Source organism: Lampetra fluviatilis, chromosome 35, assembly GCF_964198595.1.
Source record: "Lampetra fluviatilis chromosome 35, kcLamFluv1.1, whole genome shotgun sequence".
NCBI classification, from domain to species: Eukaryota; Metazoa; Chordata; class Hyperoartia; order Petromyzontiformes; family Petromyzontidae; genus Lampetra; species Lampetra fluviatilis.
The window spans coordinates 10117998-10141626 of NC_136309.1; the positions used below are offsets into that span (position 1 = coordinate 10117998).

At 44.2% G+C, this 23629-nt stretch overlaps 1 protein-coding gene across 2 annotated transcripts in view; it reads right to left on the reverse strand.

Moving 5' to 3' along the window:
- Window positions 1-227: 227 nt before the first annotated feature.
- LOC144944605 (TOM1-like protein 2) overlaps window positions 228-23629 on the reverse strand; it is a 63163-nt gene continuing 39761 nt past the window's right edge. Inside the window, exons 12-15 of one of the 2 annotated variants that reach the window (XM_078872912.1) lie at window positions 18614-18689; window positions 10034-10093; window positions 4107-4155; window positions 228-2542 (exon numbers count right to left, since the gene is read on the reverse strand). In XM_078872912.1, coding sequence (XP_078729038.1) covers window positions 2394-2542; window positions 4107-4155; window positions 10034-10093; window positions 18614-18689 — 334 coding nt within the window. In that variant the 3' untranslated portion in view covers window positions 228-2393. The remainder of the gene's footprint in view (window positions 2543-4106; window positions 4156-10033; window positions 10094-18613; window positions 18690-23629) is intronic. The other variant, XM_078872913.1, reaches the window with a different exon arrangement.

Sequence of the window (23629 nt, forward strand, 5' to 3'; positions counted from 1 at the left end):
TTGGGCCTTCCCACCACTTCCGAGACCAGTGTGGAAGAGTAGGCCAAATACCCTCCCCTAGAGGGGGGGGGGGGGCTCTCGAGATTTCACTCGTGGAGGCTCTAGCTCCAGGAGTGGCGCAGGCCAGACATTGCAGGGCTGCACCTTTAATGATTACTTCCCTGTGGTTTCCCTCGTCTTCTTGCAAGTCAATTTCAAGTAAAAAAAGAACTTTGAAATGAAATGCATTTAACTTGCGATATTTTATTACAACTTTTTATATGCTTTTCACAGGCTACATGCACACTGGAGCCTTACAGGTTTTCCAAAATTTACAAAATGGCTACATTCAAATGTTGGCATACGACCGTTTTCGAATCATTTCGGAGCAACTGGGCAGGGTCTTTGCGGTTGTGTTGCTGCGTCAGCTCTCCGGCGCGTTTTCAGGTGGAACCCGCGAGTCTCCCAGCACGATGTTGATGAAGCCCCTTCCGATTCGCACGGCTGGCTACGTACGGCTCGAAAGAAGTTCAGCACACATACAGGCAGCTCCCAGGACGTGGAGCGAAACGTCAGACATTGTGCCGAACAACACGCGGGAACACCCTGAAAACACGTTGGAGACACGGTTTTGTTTGGATGACTAATCTGTGACTGGCCATGCCGAATTTCAAATCATTACCTCATGAGTGATTTCTGCACAAGAGTGGAATAATCATCAGTTACGCAGTCAAAGAAAGCAGAAGCTCACGTCATTGGGGAATGTAGAAGAGAAAGCGTGAAACTAATCCGGGTCATCTCTGACCCATCTCTCATCACACGTACGCTCGAAAAAATGCTCCTTCGATATTGTGAACGGAGCACAATAATTTCCTGTCCATCTGCCAAAGTACATTACGCCATCAGAGCTGGCACAAGATTATTGTGTCGAAATAGAGTGACCACCATCAAACCCTGCCACACGCAAAAACCCGGTTTAATTTGCATTCCCAACTCGGGGTCAAACTCATGACCTCAGCGTCCTGATCATGGTGCCCCTCAAACACCCAAAGTGACTCGGGCATCTTTGAAGATTCACTTCCAAAAATGTGCCAATGTGAATTCCGCAATGCCCACCAACTTGCAAAATGGCCCTTTTATAAGCGGCGTTAATTGTAACCAACGCTCTGGTGTGCACGTAGGATCATTACAAAATAAAATAAACATGACCAGACGTTTTTTCCAGCAAACAGATTCACGTAATTGATGTTGTGGTTTGGAAACAATCACTCAAATAATCGTCGTAACGAACACAGCTTATTCTATGCATACTTGCTTTGCGCGTCACTGTACAGAAATAACCCATTCACCTACAGAACGGCCACGGCGCTTGCCGCACACATCTCGCTGGAGACGGTGCCTCGAGGATAATTTACGCTTTAGGCTGCGGGGCGCTCCGAGCCTAAACCCACGACGTCGCCAAGCCGCGTCCAAAAAAAATAAATCTGCAGTGAAAAGCACAAGGGGGAGGGAGAACACCACTCTTTGTCACGAGAATACTCGATATGCCCGCAGGCTCCGGGGCCTGCAGGTGAAAGGGTTACCCACGGCAAGCAGATACAGCTCATCGGCGGACAAATGATTACATCACAATCTGCGTATGATGCGAATTTGGCAGCTGATAAAACACAATTTCTTATGTTCACATTCGTAAAATAATTACTTTACTGCCACTGCCTTTCCTCCCACAATTATGATCCCGACCACCCACTTCATCCTTTTCCCTTTCATAAACATCCATACCCTCCCACCACCCACCACCAAACCTCTCAATAAGCGATGGTATTAGCAACCACTCCACTCATCTCCGATGGGTTTTATTTACCAGGCCACATCTCTTTTTTTTTGTTTCACCTCAAACGTTTCGCTTGTTTTTCAGTTCTTAATGAGCAGCGTATACGACCGCCACCTAGATACAAAACGTGATTTGCATTTCTGGATGGCGTTACAGGCCAAGGCCAGTCCTCTTTGTGTTGGGAGGAACAAATAAGAAGAGACAGGCCGCCACTCGAAATCGTTCGACGGACCTACGTTACCAGAATGTAGCGACTGCGGCTGTTTGCAGACGAGCGAGTAATTCACTGTGTGCTCCGCGATTTAGACTGAAGCCCCCTTCAAGAGTTGAGCTCGACCGAATTGAGTGCAAATCCAAAAGACTAATGCGACAAAAATGTTTTGTCTGTAATCTTTCAGGTGACCAGGCAAATATGACACACGTGAGAACGTGGTTATTAATCTCTGTTTGAAGCTTTGTACGTCATCAACCCAGTGGTGTTGGTTCAGTGCTCCCGAACACGCCCGTTGGCATTTAGCTCTCCTCTCGCTCCACAAAACCACCCGGTTGACCCCCCCCGACCCCCGCCGCAGACGTGATTTTAAAGGGCAAAGAGAGAATCTTCCGTCTTGTCCATCTTCTTCTTGCCTTGGACGGACGAGCGAGCTGGGCCCTCGCTCGGCGGGGGCATCGGGAGGTCAGGCAGCTTCTCTGCAACGGTCGCTCTCGAAGCCAGAAACGAGTCGAACGCTGACGGAGGGAAACAAGGAGACGGAGGGGAGAATTACTCAAAAACGCAGATTCCTCCGTGGGGTGGTTACAAATCCATATTAGAAACATACATCCAAAGTAACCTCGCCCGAGACTTACATTTTATTAAAAGTGCCGTGGGTAAGTTTTATATCCTGTGGGAAAGTCTGGCCCCGGTGCGACGGAGCAATTGTGGATAACAATGCGGCGCTACCGAGCAGGATATGGGGAATAAGAAAGGGACGCGTGACTCCTGGACAAAAAGCACGATTGAAATTTAAAACCGTTAACAATAAATTCCAGCGCGCGCGTTTGACACATCTTGTCCACATTGGACATCTGACTGACACCGCGTGTAATGGGGGAACAACAGCAGAATCCAAAATCAACTAACACGTGCAAATAACAGATCTGTGGGATGCGTTGGGGAGGGGTTGAAGGTGAAAACACATGCAAATATCATTGGGCATTTAACTCGATTGCTCCCAAATGTTCCAGCTGTGACAGGCAGTGACGAGCAGAGAGGCTTGGTTTTATTAAGTGACCTCTCACATGCATGCCCCTCCATGTGGAACGTGGGTGTGCCATCCAGGGAAACTAACCGAACTATTAACTATTTGTAATTTACCAGCTTAAGGCCCACAGAGCTGCATAGCTCTTTTACAGAAGCGACTTGACCACAAATGATAACGCAACTAAGTGGATTATCGTGTGGATTTTTAAGCAACCAAATACTCTAAACGCACGTTGATTCTAAATGTGGAGGACCCGGAGAAAAGTCCACGCAACTACGAAGAGAACGCGTAAACTCCAAATATACAGCAGGCGTCAGGGTCGGGATGGAACCCACGACCTCCTGCATACCTGGCGAGGGAATTAACATCTCGCCACCGCGGCGGGAAGGCAGCACTGTGAGCATGTGTCACACGAGGTAATTTTATGAAACGCAGAACGCCGAATAATAAACAATCTCAAGGGGGCCTCTTCTCGGTTAAAACGAAACAAAGGCAAGTGATGGATGAAATTCTAGATTTGAAGCTTTCGTGACTGCAAGGATTCATACTCTTAGTTCTGTCGGTACCGAACTTTACCGAAAAAACTAAGAGTATGATGGATGAAACCCAATGGGCACTCAAGTTGCGAGAAGAAACTATTTGACCGAATAAAATGTAACTCTCAAAAAATGGGCTCTCACAAAAAAAGGCAGCAAAATAATTAGAGAGACGAGGTTCTGAATTGTATCCGGTACAAAATATTCGCAGCGCCTTTTTGGCTAGCCATCGAACAAAGACGGCCACTGCATCGCACGCTTCCAGAAGAGCTTCTGCGGCCGTCTGGAACGCTCTTCCTTCCGATATTAGGAAGCCACTGGAGCGATGCACTTTCAAATAATGTAAATTGAAAAAAAAATTCTTTAGAACTGCGTTTAGTGTTTAGATTGTTGTCCTTCCTCCGCACCTCCTATTAGGTACGGTTGGCTTCGTATGGTGCAAAAGAAGTTCAACATACATACAAGCCAACGCTGTGAGATGCCACACGAGATAAGCGATGATGTGAACTCTACCTTCAGTCGTCCCAGAAGTGGCCACTTCTGCCGTCTCATCTCCTTTCCCCTGAAAAATACAATCAACGAATTTCAATACAAACTAACAAGACAAATATCACCTGTACAGCTGTTAGCGAGCACCAATTAAGGGCCCGGCACGGCACACAAGGGGGTGGGTGGCCAGAACCACCTTCGTCTGCCCACTGGTGATGTTTAAAACACTGCACCAGGTACTCATGAGGGTCAGTCGACCTCGGGGAGCCTCAGGACCGGTTCAGATAATTGTCACTGGCATTGGCGTTGAGTGGGAATTTAACTCGCGTCACCGGATTTGTAGTGCAGCGCTCTAACTGCTGCACCACCCATGCCCCATTCACCAGGCACTCACACAGCATGTGTAGATTCATACAGGGTTACATAGAACAATCTATTCATTATATCAACACAGTTACAGCATCTCACATTTCAAGTATTATTATTTGCAATAGCCAGAGAACTGCGATCCGTTCCATGTCTATTAGCGGAAGGACACATGTTGGAGAATGTGCGATTCTGTATAGTTTCCAGAAGTTAATCAGTGTGTTCATTCATTCAGATGAAAATGTGGTGTAAAATCTGTAGAAACTGCATGAATGTGAATGCAGCACCCACAACTAATGCTAAAGGGCTTCAAAAATTAGTTTAGACGCTCTGCTCACGTGACGAAAAGAAACACTATTCCCGTTAAATGTGAACGGTGAGAAAATATAAATAATTCCGACACGTGGTTACTTGTTGAGTTTCCCCAACAGCATGTGTTTTGAATTAAGTGAAGGTGTTCTACTCGTCGCATGCATTTTCTGGAACATTCGATGGGCCGGTAAGCGGAACTACCTTCGGCGTGATTTTACAGACGACATCAAACTACAATCAGAGCTGTTGTTGCAGTATCAGCAAACAATAACCCAAATAAACTCTGCCGTGACAAAAAAAACGAGTAATCTTTATGGTGCACAGTTAGTTACAAATTGGGCACACATGGGTGTTTCTATCAGTCGGGAACATCACTGCAAGATGTACAATGCGATGGGTCACGTGCCCACAGAACTGTCCGTGGCATGGACACGAATTAAGTACAAAAAGCAGTGAAAGCTGCGGATCCACTGACAGGGGAAAGTTTGGGAAGCTCTCATTGAAACAAGAACACAATGTGCGCATTAAAACTTGTAAAGCATGTATATGGTGTTGACAGTTAAACGTTGAACTGTTATTAGACTTTGAAACCTGCTATGGTAACATTTGATCTCCTCTCACAATGTGGAATGAGAGAAGTTGGATCTTACGAGGTTGGTATTAAGGCAACTGATATAATAGGAGGGCTGATCAATAAATCCAGTCCATATAAAAGTGGTACTGCTACAACATCAAGTGAGAAAGTTCAGTTACATGCTGCATGCGTTACTTTCACAGATGGCAAAACGTCACCGGCGATGGTCTAACTCAGGGGTCGGCAACCTACGGCTCCGGAGCCGCATGCGGCTCTTTACGGGCTGCTTCTTGACAATATGTACGTATGTACAGTATGTACTCAGATGCATTGCGGCTCTTGAAATACTGAATTTTGTACCGAATTGGAAAGAAATGGCTCTTCTTGTTATTTTGGTTGCCGACCCCTGGTCTAACTCCATCATTATTTACAGGTGTTTGAAATCATCTTGTTTTGTGTGTTAACTGAAAAACAGAGAAACCCGAGCTCTGAGCAGCCGTAAATTATCGTTAAAGGACATGACCCCACAAGAAACCCATGACAGACACAGGAAACAAACACTCAATTGATAAGAAGCGGTGTGTGTGCAGAATTTAAACGTGGACGATGTTGCACGGCAAACCTATTTCAATGCAGTTTATTATCTTATTATGAAGCCACTGGGGAGGAGCTATGGGGTTTTAAACCGAGACTGAAAACTCATTAATTTTTTACTGCTTTTTGTGTTGTCCTTCTTCCCCGCACGTCCGGTTGGCCATGTACGGTGCGAAAGAAGTTCAACGTACATACACGGAATACCATCGTCTGATCAGTTTTCTGAGACTGCTTGGTTTTTTTGTTGCTGTAAATATGATTGCACACAAGCCGTATTGACCGGCGATTTGGGAGTTGAACAAACGGCGTCTGCGGGATGGGGCGATTCAAGATGCTGATCATCGACCAGAGTCGGCCAACAGACTCCTCGATTGGGACCAACAAAATCTAGGACAGTTTAATACCACGCGAGGCTTTCGCTTACCAATATTATCCATAAGAGGTTTTTTTGTTGGTTAGATCGCTTAAATATAAATGTGTTGTTAAACCCGCCACCACCCGACACAGCCAATTATGAAGGTTTGTCACGTAAACAGAACATTGCAATTCGTTACCAGTATAGCACAACGGTTGTTATGGAGAGTAAATCCACAACAATCAGAGTACGACGTTTTGCCGGTAATTACAACCAGCATCATCAGGTGACAGCCAGATTTGTAGAGAAATCCTCCTGTTTCGTTCTTAAATAGGGAGATAGATGTGATGTCGTCACTTGTGAACCCCTCATGTGCGAAGGCCAGAGGGGGGGGGGGGGGCGTGCAATCTAACTGGATGTGCGAGTGGTTAAAAACGTGGCTCCAATCTTTTTCCGTGGACTACTCGAGCAAGCACAGCACGAGAGCGTCCAGTGTAATCCCCACGGATCACTCCCATCAACAACTTTTTTTTTGAGCTGGACAGAGCCCACTTCAGTTGAGACTTTAAATTGTTCACCAAATGATGGCTCACGTTTTTTTTTTAATATGCAAATGGTGGGCGGTCACATAATGAATGATGATTTGGAACAAGGGCGATACGCTATCACGTGGCAGTATCATGCAGACCTAATCACAGCATTAAGCAATTCGAGCAAAGAGGTGAAGGAAGCTGAATGTGTTCACCACGTACACACAATCGTGCTGTTCACAAGTTCTGCGTCTCAGTGGGCTGTTAGTCATGATTCCAGATATCATTTGGGCAATCGACACCCCACAGACACCAAACCTGGCTCTCTCAAGTGACCTCCGTGGGTTGACACTGATGACCATCGCTTGCGGGGAAAGCACATTTCTCGTGAAAATGAGGGTGTGTGTGCCATTGAACGAGTAATGCGAGGAGCAAGGTCCTTCTTGTAGACGGGGATTACAACTTTAAGCATTGAGAGACCCTTCTTTTAAATACAACACTTTTTCTGGATTACTCATAATTTATTTAAGTCGTATTTTAAGGAATATTTTATGTTCCCGAGGAAACTACATGTGGGGGGGGTAACCGCGACGTTCCAGGAGATAATGAATAAATTAAAAGCATGAGGCACAATGAGATACATTGAAATTTTTTGGGGTAGCGGTTACAAAAGGTTAGAGTTCACGTTGAGAGAATTGTTGATAACCAGCAATTGACTCAAAGTAAGAGAAGGGATTGTACGGATTAGCCGATTAGTTGCATTCAAGGAAATTTAAAAGAGACAAACAAAAAATAATAAATATCAAACTAAAACTATAAAAAACATTTTTTATTTTAACCAAGAAAGGCCCACGGAGCTGTGTAGCTCTTTTTTAGAAGCGACCTGGCCACAAATGATAGCTCAACGAAGTGGCTTATCGTGTGGACATTTTTAGCAGCCAAATACTCTCAACGCGCGTGTCAAAATGTAGAGGGAAAAACTGGTTAAAATCCACGCGACCACGGGGAGATATTCAAACTCCAAATATATACAGGGGTAAGGGTTGGGATCGAACCCACGACGGCCTCCTGTACACCGGGTGAGGTAGTCAACATCTTGCCACCGTGGCGAGTGTATGCATGTCAAATATGGTAGCGGTGATGGCAAGAGACAGTCGACATTGCGGTGCACAGCCAATGAAACAAGGAATAAGCACATCAAGTGGCTTAGTGGCTCAACGAAGAGGGAAGCAAGCACATATTTTCCAAATTCAAATGAATCCCCAGAAGCAAAAGCTTTTATTTTTACTCGTGTCAACTTTTACTTGCAGAAACTTTACTCGGTGGTCTGTGCTCCGATGTGGATGTGAAGCGGGCCAATCACAAAGAGCCTACAGTTTCAAATAAATGTGTGTTTTTAAGAAGGTTGTTAAAACTTTTAATAGATAGACAAGATGAGAAACACAAGTGTATTACATATAGAAGGTACACAATTAAAATAAGAATAGTTAAAGGCAAGTTATATTCCTTTGGAAATGCTAATGAGAAAACAACAGACCGAATGCGATGTTTTGACTGGGAAATTATAGGCACGGCTAATTAAGTCACGTGAGCGATTTTAACGATTGGACGGAACTGGGAGGAGTATCCAACGCAGAGTTCCTGAGCAAATATCATGGACAGGGGTAGATAGAAGGAAGGCCAGGATCGCTGACGTCTTTGACAAAGGACAGGGCCTCTCTCTTCTCCAATCACTACCCCAAACCACCGGCTTCACCGATGCAGTGAAATAAAGATTTCCCTCCGTTTCGCCACGCGAACATGTTTCAGTCCCAACGGCCTTTGGACTCCTTGACACGAAGGATCAGTTCCAACATATGAACCGATTTCCAACTTCTGGATCTCATCAGCGGTCGGGCTTGATAAACAAATATTGCTCGGGTAACCAGATGTTACAGCTTATCTTATATAGGTTTATATAGGGCCTTATTACAAGCCGCTTAAACCCATTATAAAATTGTACGTAAGATGACAGTGGTTGAAAGAAAGAGCGGGGTAATTAAAAGTGGCGGTGGGAGTTTTGGTGACAGTTAGGAGAACAGGCGGGCGAGTTTGAGGAGGGGTTGATCTAGAAAGCCGATGGGCTGAAAATCATTAGTGTTGTTATGTGGCGAGGCTGACGGAAGTGTGCTTATTTATATCATTGCCCTCGCAGTTCCACAACACCACGCGGGCCTCTTTCCACAGCTGCAGTGTAAGGCGACGTCGTAGCTCAGTGCAACCAACACAACTGCAAATTCTGTTCAGTGACCGTGTGCAACTTTCAGTCACCGGACATTTGGAATTGTCACAGGCGGCAAAACCGGTGACCGCGAGACATGTCCGTCCATCAAAGTATGCATCTTTGTATTTAATATTTTACTCAACAAATAAATGTGCCAGTTTTTCCCCCAGTTTTACTCCCGACTGTGCTCGTAGCATTACGGCGAGTCCATGTGGAATTCTCACAGCATTGGCAGCCTTCGTGTTAGAGAACAGCTAGTAGAAGAAGCGGATATACTGCAGAGTTGCCTCTAAGAACCCTTCTCGTGACCCCCCGGTAGCTTTTGCCACCTCCTCTGCAGACAACAGTAACGTTCTTCACTTGGCAGTCTAAACAATGTTTAACTCTCAGAGCTACCATTTAGCCAACTTGCATGTATGTTGAGGTTCTTTTGCACCGTATGTCGCCCCCACTTAAGTGCAGAAACCAAATTCTACGTGATCGTTTGTTTGTGCAATCATCGTTGATCGGGCTGAGATCATCCACTTGCGACGCTTAAGAAGAGACGGCCGCTCACGACCTCAGCGGTGCCAGCTGAACGGTCTGACCTCAAGAGTCCCCAGGGACACGTAAAATATTCCGTCTTTACAATCGAGATGTCTACTACTAATAATAATCATTTACATTTATTTGTTAGGCGCCTTCCACTAATGTCTCAGGGCGCCTACTACGGTAAGCAAAGCCCTTAAAAAAACTCAATGCACCAGAGAAGCCGACTTCACCAAGAGCGGATGCGCGTGTATTCACCTGCAGCGTTTGAACCGTGCAGACTCGGGGCTGTGGCGCGCGGGCACGAGCGCGCAGGCCGCGTGTGAAATGTGGCAGGTTTAAAGAGCGTTTGGCACGGTGGATGGGAAAAAAACAACGTATCAAGAAAATAATCAGAAGGGGGGTGGGGGGGAACCAAGGTCCTCTCACCGAATCGGCCAAGAGCCATGCATCTACCTCGTCTTTTGAGGACACATGCGTGACCGGGATCTGTATGAAACACAACAGAAAGAATAACAGTGACCAACAACATAAAACACCGCACAACAAATAGAAAATGCAAATTAAACCACCATGCAATGAACAGAAACCAAAACAAACCCACGGGGTGTTGAAATAAATAGTTCCGTATGCCGTCTACGAGCGGCCAGCGTGAATAGGCCGTTGTTTTCTGTGCTGCTCTGCGACTATCAGATGAAACACAAAACCAGACGGTTTTTAATCTTTAAGTACAAGTCGAAGAAATTTTTTCACGGTCGTGGCTTTGAACTCCAGACGATGATTTTTGTTTTTAATCCAACGACCCGCAATGTTGATGCTAGTCTCCCTGACCATGACAGGGGAAGCATATTTTTTTATATTTCGATGTTATGAAAATCAAATTAAAATAAAAAAATTTTTAAATGCTAATTGTGAAATCACATCCAAAGCGATAACATTAGGTATTAAAGATACATTTGGGAAAGGCATATATGCAACATTATGTAATTTTGGCATTTAACACAGATTTATTTGCTGAAGGTCTCACAAGGCTATGACTGGGGTGTCAACAAACTTCCCCGACCCTCGCAAATCAATTAACTGTCACAATTTATAGGGGGGTGTGCAAATCGATTCAAGACTCGTATGGGTCATTTGATCCCACTACATACAATATAGATACCAGTGGAAAAATCATAAAGTATTACACATGCGATGTGATGCTTGTATCATCGTGAGCACAGGAATCAATAGTTATCCATGGATCGACGAATCACTACACCCCTAGCAAGCGAGCACCCTCTGGGCGACGTGCTTGCAGCCACCAACAAGTTTGCATGATGTCGACAGCTGAAATATAACGTGGCCACCCCGTCATTTTCACACGGAGAATTAGCAAAGCATCCCGTCTGCCGTAACAATAAAGCGAAAGAGTGAAGCCATCGTGGGTTGATGATGGATGGTGGAAAAAACCCAGCAATGTGAAATCACGACGTTATTAATGATTCTCCTGACCTATCAACAAATTCCAGATGTCTTTTTTTGCAAAGGACATCACGAATTTCAACGTTGCGTTTATCTTGTAAAACAACAACAAAAAAAGGGCCCATGTCATCTATTGATCAGAGTCGATAACGGTTCTGGTGTTCCGTCCCGGCGCCCACGCAGCACACACGGCATGCGCGAGCGGCGTGCATCGACAAGCTATAGCAACCGCACAATACAAACACAAGCACACAGGGCAATGATGCAACACGACCGCTGCAGCCTCTGAACACTGGATCAATGACAGGGCACAGGAAATGTACCAGCGGTAGCGCTCATACTAACGACTCCTCGCGTAAGCAGCAATTCTTTTTCTCTTGGAGAACCGAACCTAACGGACCGATTTTGTAAGCGTTCACCGAAAAGCAGCAACGCGTAGACGTCGACTAACAATGCGCCAAGAGCACACGACATTTGCACGTTATGTAAGGTAATACTTGAAGCTGGCAGTGGACGTATTGGCGGTACACCGGTTGTGCGCGGTATAAGAATATAAGAAACATTTTCACAATAACTATTTACTTCCTCTCTGACAGGAAGCAGTGCGTTAAGCTGGGATCACAAGTTTCTGCCCCCAGGTCCATCAGCACCGGATCTCCTCAGGGCTGCGTCCTTTCCCCTCTGCTCTTCACCCTGTACACCAACAGCTGCACCTCCAGTCACCCGTCGGTCAAACTCTTGAAGTTTGCGGACGACACCACCATCATTGGGCTCATCTCTGATGGGGATGAGTCTGACTATAGGAGAGAAGCTGACAACCTTGTGACCTGGTGTAGCCAGAACAACCTGGAGCTTAATGCTCTGAAGACCGTGGAGATGGTTGTGGACTTCAGGAAGAATCCAGCCCCACTCACCCCATCAACCTGTGCGACTCCCCAGTAAACAATGTGGAGTCCTTCCGCTTCCTGGGCACTATTCTTTCTCAGGACCTCAAGTGGGAACTGAACATCAGCTCCCTTATCAAGAGAACTCAACAGAGGATGTACTTCCTACGGCAGCTGAAGAAATTTAATCTACCAAAGACAATGATGGTGCGCTTCTATACAGCAATCATTGAGTCCATCCTCACCTCCTCCATCACTATCTGGTATGCTGCAGCCACTGCCAAGGACAAGAGCAGACTGCAGCGTATTATCCGCACTGCTGAGAAGGTGATTGGCTGTAATCTACCAACCCTTGAGGACCTGCACAACTTGAGGACCCTGAGGCGAGCGAGGAAGATTGTGGACGATTCCTCTCACCCTGGATACTCTCTGCTCCAGTTACTCCCCTCCGGCAGAAGGCTGCGGTCCATCAGGACCAAAACCTCACGCCATAAAAACAGTTTCTTCCCATCCGCTGTTGGCCTCTTAAACAAGGCCAAGGACTTAAAATGACTTTTACACTTACTATAACATTTTATCTACATAATTACACCTTGTCATAATTACAACGTGTTATCATATTTGTATTTTTGTATTTTAAGTTTGTATATTACGGCTAATTCATATTTTACATTTCACATTTTATATGGTCTACTTATTATTAATTTTATATACTTTAGCCCGTTAGTATTAGATATACTTTGTAACGTTAGTATAGTTAGATTTTATATCACTTATTTAAGTTTTTAAGATTCCTAAATGTTGTATGTATGCACCCTACTTTAAGGACATTGCATACATTATCAGAGTTATGTTTTTTGTTGATTGGTCCACACCTGAGACAACTTTCCTTAGAGCCTATTCTCACAAGGAAAGCTGTCTCGGGTGAGGACCAATCTACTTTAAGGACAGTGCATACATTATCAGAGTTATGTTTTTTTGTTTGCATTATGACTGCAGGTATTGTGGTCTATGCAAACATGACTCCTTGTAAAAAAAAGGTGTCAGTTTTGTTGCCAGATAAAAGGGTAAAAAAACTATTTTCATATTTTTTCTTCTGGCAAATGAGGTTCCAGTGGTGTAAACTATTTACTTCCCCGCAATTCACAACCCCGCTCAGAACATCTTGCAGGGTAGTGATGCGTCAAAATCAGTTCTCGTGATGTCGAAGCAGTCGGAAGACGAATGTCAGTTGAACTTTTGAAGACTGTTTTACGAGGACCGGTGTGTTTCGCGCGCCGGTGTACTGCCAATACGTCCGGTTGTCAGGCACACTGTTATTTAAAAACACGTATTAACGTTGGCAACGGTGAATTGTGGGTAAATCATTAATTAGCATTGACAGGCATGGGTCTTGATGACCAATAATGCTGCAGACAACTTTTTCACTTGCACTCAAGAGCGTGACCGCATCTTCAAATACCAAAATGGTGCCCTGTCCATTCAAGACCTGACTACAACACTTTCTTCGTATTTCAATTCTGTCATGGACTTTCCCCTTCACACACCCCTCCTCTACCCTCGAGTTCACTCGAACGTCCTCAGTCATCCTCCAGTAACCAAAAAGTGTTTGAATGACACCACCAGTCAATCTCAGCCCAACGGGAGGTCACTTCTTCTGCTCTGTTGCCCCTAAGGCTCAGAAGTCACTCCCACTAATTGTTTGCACCGCTGAGCTCCCCCCCTACACAAGACCTTGCCCAAGATCCACCTTTCTCCTCTGCACGCGATTAATAATCGTTAATAATTGTTTACATGACATCAACCTTTTGTCTGCTCGACTTTCGCTTTCATTTGCTGCTTTTACACAATAATCTGTCCCACTGCTGTGAAGCTTTCGCGGGAAGTTGCCGCATTAGACGCTACATTAATGAGATTTTTACAGGGAATAATTGACGCGTCAAATTTTTTTGTTAATGTCTCTCACTTTGTCCATCTGCTTTAACCCTAAGACAATATATTTATTGTTGCCGTCACTCGTCCAACATAGCTTGTATCTCGTCCTTCTATTCCTCAGCAGCGGTCCTGAGCATCGTGCAAATACCCGGACTTTAAATTACAGCATCCATTAGTTTCACTCCTCACCCATTTGCCCTGCCTAGCATAGAAACCACTGTGCCTGTCTCAGCCACAGATCTTTTAAGTCCTTCCAGGAGTGAGATTCCTGCTCCGATTTACCTTTCTCTGCAAGGCATTAGAAGCCAGCAGATGTGCTTTCAAAGCTTATCTGAAAATGCCATCACACTTTATCAATCTTTGCTGAGACCGTCAAACTGTACACCTGCTCATTTATCTCCCAAGCTTCACTCTTTATCTCGACGACAACTCTAAGTTAAGATCTGAACCTATTTGTAAGTCATCCTGCACCCTGTTATCTTGTCTGGTTTTAATCTTTAGACATTTCAGTCTTAACACCAGCTGATATCTCTTTAGTTTTGTGTGAGTTACCACTCCCCACCACCACTTCCCATATTCCCCCTTTCAGAATTTCAACTGCATTTCACGGTACAGCACCTCCAGTGGCTGCAGGGGCGACATGAACTCATTAAACACCAACTCGTACCGTGCGAAAAGCTTTATTACGACTGCGATTTAACGCCCGTTATCACGAGATTAAGGATTGATAGCCATCGATGCATCATTCCTCCCTCAGTGGGTACTGTAACAAAAATATTCACACACTGCGTTTTGCTCGCCAAACTCTGTCTTCTGTCTCTTCCGTCAGCGCACCGTCTTGTATGTACTGTACGCTGAACTTCTTTTGCACCGTATGGAGCCAACCGCGCTAAACGGTGGTGGTCTCCAACTGGTCTTTAAAGGTGCATTGAAAAATGTTGATACTCCTACTGTTATGGAGTGACTCATGCTGCCAGCTATGGCTGCAAAGTTTGGTCGTACATGTTATGTATATCGTTAATTGTAAAATTTGAATCACAGTTCCTATGATCACTGTTACGTTGTTTTTATTGCTTTATTTTGGTGATTTAGAAAACGTTTTGGTTTAGCCATATTTGTTTGTTATAATTCTAGATTTGAAGCTTTCGTGACTGCAATGATTCATATTCTCAGGTTTTTTCGGTAAAGTCAAGTAGGTAAAAAAGCATTAAAATTAATGAAAGTAAAATAAAACAAAACAAAAATAAAATTCACGACGTTTCGGAGGCAACACAAGTCTCCGTCATCAGGTGGGACCGTCACAGCCGAATTAGCTGCATCAAGTGAAGCAATGATTCAAGATGTAATCCCTTATAAGCAAGTTGAAGGGAGGTGGAGAGGGGGGGGGGAGAGCTTATCAGGCTGTGGTAGCCAATGAATGGAAACGTATCGGGAGGGAGGAGGAGCGGTGATCAAAGACTGCACGCAGTGCTCAACACAATGAATGGAGACGTGTCGGGACGGAGGTTGTTTGACTTGCATCCCACTGGGATTTTGGCACACAGCATTGATATGCGGTGCTTTTTCTGGAAGACTTTGCTGTTTTTTCCTGGATTTTTCTGTTTGCGTGTAGTCACTTTAAGATGTTTCTTGTTCATGTTTTTGTTTGTTGCGGTTGCACCCGATTCAATATCCGAATGGCTCACAGGGCTATACCAAATAAATAAACTGAACTGAACTGGTGTCACATCACAGTGCTTATACAGCTCTGCCTGGAAGCAGAAGCTCTGGCAGGAGTTTGGCAACACTTTTCCACCTTTTCACCGGTATGACCGCGAATCACTTTGCAATGTCACGACCAACACAGGAGGATATTTTTCTATGTGGTCAATGTAAGGTGGGGGGGATTTGAGATGAAATTACAAAGCACAGTATAATTTCAACATGCATTCCAATAACACATGAAACATTTCATTGTTTTTCCTACATTTCCTTGCAAGGCAGCTCTCGGATATGTTTTCTGGTTGTACCGTGTGATGATATCTGTGTTGTTTGGCATCACACGAGTGCTGTCCCCTACATAACCGTGAAAGCCTACGCAACCTAAACACAAGCACAACAATATCATAAAACAGGCTAACATTTGTGACAATGGCCCTTGTTTACGGCGGTATATTTTGTTGTTACAAAGAGGCGCTGATGAAGAATGTGTCACGGGTTCTTTTTTCGTCTGCCTATAATCACTTGCGCTTGCGAACCACCGTCAACAATCTCTTAATTTTTCACCAGCCTGAAAAAAAATACAACGTGCAGAGGCGGCGTAAACATGTGAATTGCAATGCCTGGCAAACGACAAAGAAAATATATCGGGCGTGCGGGTGGGAAAAGTTTTGGACGCGAGTCAATGAACGCAACACCGGAATAACGCAGCAGTGTCTACAGTGCTCCACGACATGTTGACTCTGGCAGTGATACAAGGCATGGTCGACTGTTACAGCAGATGAGCTCCATTGATCAAGTCACTGGCTCGCCCCTCTCCCCTCCCACCCACCCCCCCCATTGGTGTGCCAAGTAATCAATGGGCAATCGAGTAGCAACACATTCGATACAGCACGCCAGGCGAATGATGTGCAACTGTACACTTTAATATTTTAAAAGTACATTTTTTTTAACCGGGGCTGCCAAAGTTAAATGGCTTGACATATGAGCACACTCGTGGAAATGTTACGAGTAAACACCTCCCACGTACAATAATATTGGTGGACCCGCTTGTAAATCTGAGACCCGAAAGTAGTAGAAATCGACACGGTGCCTGGCTACTGTGAACGTCAATTTGTTCGAAACTTTTAATGCCGATATAATTACGGAGATTTGGACATCATAGATAATTCAACTTTTGATTTAAAGCTTTCGCGACTGCAGTGATTCATATTCTTGGTTCTTTCGGTAAAGTCACGTAGAAGGGAAATAATAAAATAATATAAATATAAAACAATAAAAATTCGCACGGCGTTTCGACTGCAACACAAGCAATCATCATCAGGTGTGAAATCCACAGCAAGAAAATTTGTGTTGCAGTCGAAACGTCGTGAGAATTTTTATTGTTTTATATTAATATTATTTTATTATTTCCCTTCTACGTGACTTTACCGAAAGAACCAAGAATATAAGATAATTCAACATTTTGTTTTTTACAGCAGATTTGTCAATCCCCTGCTAGATCAAGGCTTCATCATGCCTCTGACTTCCCTTGACAATAAATTACACGCCTACCGTATATTACCAAATATGTGAAATCGAGCAAAACATTCATTCCACGGAAATTTGTGAGACAATCGGAGGCTCCACGGTAATGTTTAAATACTATTTGTTGTCAGCAACGGTCTCCCAATTGTATTTATGGAGTTAAAAACAACAAACAACCTTTGGCTGCACATCAGGTCAAAGGAATGAGCCCAAACACAGCCCAGAAGGAGAACTTGTGACTGGCCTGTGCTCTTCTTCTTTTTTATCTTTAGCAAAATCCAGAAACGGAATCAAAGCTGCAATCAATGTCTAAATCATTTCCTCCACTCTCTGTGCTTTTGTCCGAGTCCGTGCTATTCTTAGTCTGCTGCTGCTCTGCTGACCGGCAATCTCTGTTACGCTATCCTCAAACCACTTGACCTACTTGCTAATACTGCTTTCCCGCATGCCGGTGCTCCCATACACGGTATGCCTTCTGGGAAAATTACCGTGGTTTTATTTTCGACCTTTATATGTCGGTATTAAGCTATTGACAACTTGCAGCTCAGCACACGGCAGATGCCTGTGCAGCGCGACTCACGACCTCCTCTTGATACCAAGATCCAGGATGGTCACGTCTATGCGTCGCTTCTCGGTGGCAGCCCCAACAGTCTGGAACGCCATCACCCCTCTGCACATTCGCAGCATCACCTCAATCGCCTCTCCTTCAAGAGACACTTAAAAACTCACCTCTATAACCACGCTTTTGAGCGACTCTGAGCTTGGCTCCGCGCCTCTGAGTTGCGGCCATTACGTTCGCAAATTTGCACGCGTTATAAATTGCATTATTATTAAATTATTTTTATTTTACCAGGTATAGCACACTGAGCTATATAGCTCTTTTTCAGAAGTGACTTGGCCACGAATAAAGTGGCTTATCGCGTGGACATTTATAGAATCCAAATACTCTAAATGCATTTTTCAACATGTGGAGGGAAAAATTAAAGGACCTGGAGAAAAATCCACACGACCACGGGGAGAACATGCAAACTCCAAATATACAGCAGTAGGCGTCAGGGTGGGAGATCGGACCCACGCACTCCCCCATACCAGGCGAGGGAGTTTAAGGGTGTCACGATTCACTGCACACCCCATTACAGGGATTCTATATCCGCGATTCAATTAATCAATTATTATTTTAGGTGCCATTAACGCCCTCAATAAAGTGGGCATCAGTGCACCATTTACAGCGATTCAGGGCTGCGATTCGATTCGTGAATCAAATCACTTTGTAACATCGCAGCATGATGGCGCCTGATGAGGCTGCACGGATGACATGAACCCCCACACACTCACATAGTCCACGTGAACCTATTCGCACCCCCTGGGTATAGCTGCATGTATAGCGTGGCTAAGAATCAATATGAAACATTTCATCAACGCATTGTTGATTGTCAACTGGCTAATTAATGGAGTGTAAAAGCAGCCGAGATTCCTAAGATCGTTATGGAGAGGTACTCACTGCGCCTGTGTTGTGTTGCCGGGCGTCCAGAGCTCCTGCCAGACCCGTGACCGCCTGCGGATCCTCGTACACGATGCTGCAACACAACACCGGTTTTATTGAAACACAGCGTCAAATGACATTTTCACCTCCTTGGACAAGGTCGAGATCCAGGCTGAGGTACATTTACAATTCGTTATAAACCATCATGCGAACTCCGGTCATCCTCGTAGCAGATTTTGGATAGACATCGAACAAAGACGGTCACCACATCGCGCGCTTTCAAATGCGCTTTTGCGGCTGTCTGAAACACTCTTTCTTCTGATATTAGGAAGCCATTGAAGCTATGCACTTTTAAATAATCTAGATTGAAAACTAATTTCCTTAGAACTGCTTTGTGTGTTTAGTGTATTCCTCCTCCGCACTTCCGATTAGCACGGTTGGCTACGTACGGTGCGAAAGAAGTTCAACATACATAATTCCTTGATTTTTTTTGTATAATTCGATGGCGGCATAGCAATACAATAACCATGCATTGTGCAATTAAAGTATTAAATAGATATGGTAAAGGGTCATTTGTGAAAAATGGTAAGTACAGATGGCAATCGGACACGCCGGTTATCCGAGTTACACATATGGGCGACCAAATTTTCTAAGTGCATGAAAGTTTTCAAGACAGAAACTAAGCCTACTTTTGAACTATGCTACAAGAGATAATAAACGTCATCTGTGGAGCATTCTAAGTTGATTGTACAGAAGCAGTGGGGCCGTTTAGAGTGCAGTATGCAGTAGTAGAGTACCGTCTGTCCAGACTGTCGCTAGTGCCACCACTCGGCAGTGTCCCGAAGCTCCCGTAAACAACAGATCTCAGATCAACGCACGGCAGCAAGATGCCAGATAGTTCGAGGAATTTTTCCGGAAACGCGAAGGAAGATTTGTTTCTGCCGTCTATGACAGATGCCGGTTAATTGAGCAGTCAATTAACCGGCATAACAGAGCTTTTGTTGTACGCATTTTTTATTTTCGTTTTACAGTAGCGTTATTGACTAATGTGTTGAGTTTTTGTAATTAAAAAAATAATCCATGATATATAAACACGTAATGCCAATTATTTACTTAGACGTGCTTTACAATAATAACATGCTAAGGCGGGTGCAATTTGACAGTGTGGCCGTGCGATACTTAAAAAAGCAGACTACTAAATGCATTTAAGGTGCAATTCTTGGGAATGTGCAGTGTGAAATGTTAACATCTACCCAACAACGCCAAGCAAAACCCATTGAAATCAAATCCAGAATTCTCCGGAGATCTCGTAATGTTCAAAAACAAGCCCGTGTCCGCACACACACGTGCAGCCTTTGTAGATTGCATCAGAGGTAAATTCCTCTCAAGATCGGTGGATATTTGATGCCGTTTTGTTTGTGCGCTTTTTTCCAACTGCCACACGCAACCAACCATTATATCTTGGGGTTTTCAGATAAAATCTCGAAACATTACTTGCGACAATACGTACACAGAGAATTCCTCATATCTGAGATTATGTTGGGGGGGGGCATCACAGATAATTTACAGATGTGAGAAACTTTCTTCCTAATTTCCATGTTTAAACATCCTATTATCCACACATATATCAGTGTACGTAAGCATATAAATGCAAGTTATATTTATTTACATTGCTTCCAATTGCCAATCCAAACAATCCCCCACACCTTTTAGTCACAAGTACTTCACCAAAATGGTCAGTGCAAGGTTGGTGAGACAGGTGCCAGGGGACTGGTTTGGATATTGCTCGCCGATGACCTTAGCCGTGGCTGGCAATCAAGCTCGGGTTGGCATGTTACTATATCGCAGTGCCTTGGGGGCACTGTGACCATCACTCCTCTCAAGGAACGCGTGATACACGCACATAGGTGCGTTTGCATGCTTGTGACGTCTCGTTATGATACCGCTCGCGACTGTTGAGCTACAAAAACATAACAAGAACGAAAGAGATGCGAGATAAATGAAACAATAGACGGTGACGGTGCTCATGCAGTTCAATACCGGAGCTGCATTAACACGGTGATATGGGTCTCAAAATGAGGTGACATTGCCTCCAAGTTCAAACCAGCACTGAGCAGTGCTCATCTCTGTTGGGTAGAGACTTGAACCAGTGGTGGTAATTCCAAATTCATATGACGAGAATCTATCGACACAGAACAAATTTGACTTCACACAAAGTGCTACTCGGTTAAATTGATTTTCAATTGAGTGCAGATAACTTTTGAGTCTGTGATTTGTTGATGTGAGACTGGCAGGCATAGGCATACAAGGCAAATGATAATAGTTAACACAGGGCCTTAGATGTCCACATTACAGCAGATGCCACACTTTGGTAATTTCCGTAACATGTCCTTGGCAGCTGTGGGAAGTGAATGGAATGATTTGCAGGTAAGCATGTTGACTGGTTAGCCATTAGGCTAACAATTACTTTTTTTATGCATTGCCCTCTCAATCACACTTATAGTCAAACATCAGCAAAGTTACGGTGTCCTGGCATAAATACAGTTTCAGTTTCATTTAAGTTAAATTTTTTAGGTATAACCCTGTGAGCCATGCGTCTCTTGACTCGGGTGCAACCGCAACAAAAGAAAAACACGAACAAGAAACATTTTAAAGTGACTACACGCAACAGAAAAATCCTGGAAAAAACAGCAAAGTCTTCCAGAAAAAAACACCATATTTTAACGCTGTGTGCAAAAAAATCCCAATGGGATGCAAGTCAAACAATAACAACCATAAGGGTACAATACCCTTGATAAAAAGTGCATTCACTTTTTATTAAAACGAAATTACATATAACGGGCACTTTCAACCCAAATAGAAAGAAAATAAATGGACACGTTCAAGCAAGCATTTGTCCAAGCCTCGGGATGTTACGATGACCCCAGCGTAGGTCATCCCAGCCTCTTCGTAAGAGCGGGCTTGTGCCAGAACTGCCGGCAGGTAAACAAAAGCATGCAAAAGCGCACTTGCAGCTGTTTCAGCATGCTGGCCATTCAAATCGAAATAAATAAAGTGGCAATTAACATCCATAGAACTGTTTTGTGTCTCCATACCCCAATTACCTCTCTCGGTTACGGTGACAATAAACGGTGACAATAAACACAAAAAAGGCAACACACGATTGCCTTCGTGGTTTCTGTCGGTAAAGTGTCAACACGGTTATTCCATGCATGCTCTCCCCGTGGTCGTGTGGATTTTTCTCCAGGTGCTCTGGTTTTTCCCTCCTAGCTTGATTGGGGTGTCCCTTAACCGTAGCGAGCTTAGAGCGCGGTGTTTCATTGAATGAACGCGGAGTGACGGGACAGCAATGCGCCATTAGAGATGCTATTCGCGTGCATTTTGCATTTCTTAAATGACTAATTGCATCAGGTGACATTGAATCACGGGCAGCCGCTCCGTTTGCAACCAGGATCTCACTCTCGGCATCTCCGTAGGACACAATACCTTAGAAATAATCGGTGGCAAAATAATGTTGATGCATTCCATTGCCCTTGTATGCCGACACTATTTATTCTGTTTATTAGTTTTATTGTGAGCGCGTCAGCATTGCACCATACTCTATCCCACTTGCATATTATCCGAGATCTCAACTTTTGTCAATGGACTTACGTGACATTGAGCTCTCTCACCTGATACCAAATACAAAAAACAAACATGACTTAAAATAAATTAAGGTTAGTTAAGGGGCGGTGCAGAGGTTAGTGCACGGTACTACAAACCTGACATAAGTTTAATTTTCTTAGGTTTTTTCGGTAAAGTCACGTGCTGTGACTGTTCCAACTGAAGACGGAGGCTTGTGTTGCTTCCAAAACGTCGTGATTTTTATTTTTATTTTACTTTTATTAATTTTTTACCTACGTGACTTTACCGAAAAAACCTAAGAATATGAATCCTTGCAGTCACGAAAGCTTCAAATCTAGAAATAAGTTTAATTCTCGGCTGTGCCTAACATCGCAATTGAGCGATAACCGAGCCGTTACTGGGCCCCCAACCCCTTAATCTATCCATTAATATTATTAATTTTTTTAGGACTCTGACCACCAATCGGCATGAAGGGCCAATCTGGTAGCAAGGGCACTTGAACTGCCCTGGCGGGTCAAGTTGCCCCGGGTGCCCTGGGTTTACCAGCGCAGATGAATGACTCCGGCAGTCCTTTTGTAAATGGCATCTACGACACAGAGGCAGGCACGTGAGCTTTGTGGAAGTCAACGTGACTTTATTAGGAGGGGGGTGGACTTACTTTCCGCTGGCTGTCATGTAAATTGCAGAGCATGGGCGGTTGGTCGTGGCATTGCGCAGGGATGATTGTGCGCGCAAGGGGCACGGGCAACTGTTTGCGCAGCTTTCCATGCTGATCCACAATTCCTTTGGGATCAGCGGTTTTTCTTTTCCTCATGCAGAAGCTTTGCTCTTTTAGAAATTGCTACTAGATTATATTTATATACAATGCCCGTGAATGCATTCTATTGCAGTAAACACATTCCAGCCAAAGTGTTGTCTTCACATGACATGCATTTTTTTAAGGTATACAATTATATGACGAAAGCAGAAACCTTGGTGGGAATTTACTGAAGAAGAGCAGATTTTCCCATCCCAACTACTTTAACTCAATGGAGTAATTTTTTTGTTAGATCGCGTAAAAATAAATGTGTCGTTAAACCAGCCACCACCCGACACAGCCAATTATTAAGGTTTGTCACGAGTAAGGAAAATGTGCATAGACTTGGCATCAATAAATTTCACCAAGAAAAACCAAATGTTGTTACTTCTACAATAAAACAAACTTGTTGACAAAGATTTTCGCAGCTGTGCTGTATGTTGTTCGTATGTATGTTGAACTTCTTTTGCACCGTACGTTGCCAACCGCGATAATCAAAGGTTCAGGGGAAGGAAAACAAACTAAACACAAAGCAGTTCTAGAGAAATTCATTTTCAGTTTAGATTTAAGAGTGCATAGCTCCAGTGGCTTCCTAATATCTGAAGGAAGAGCAT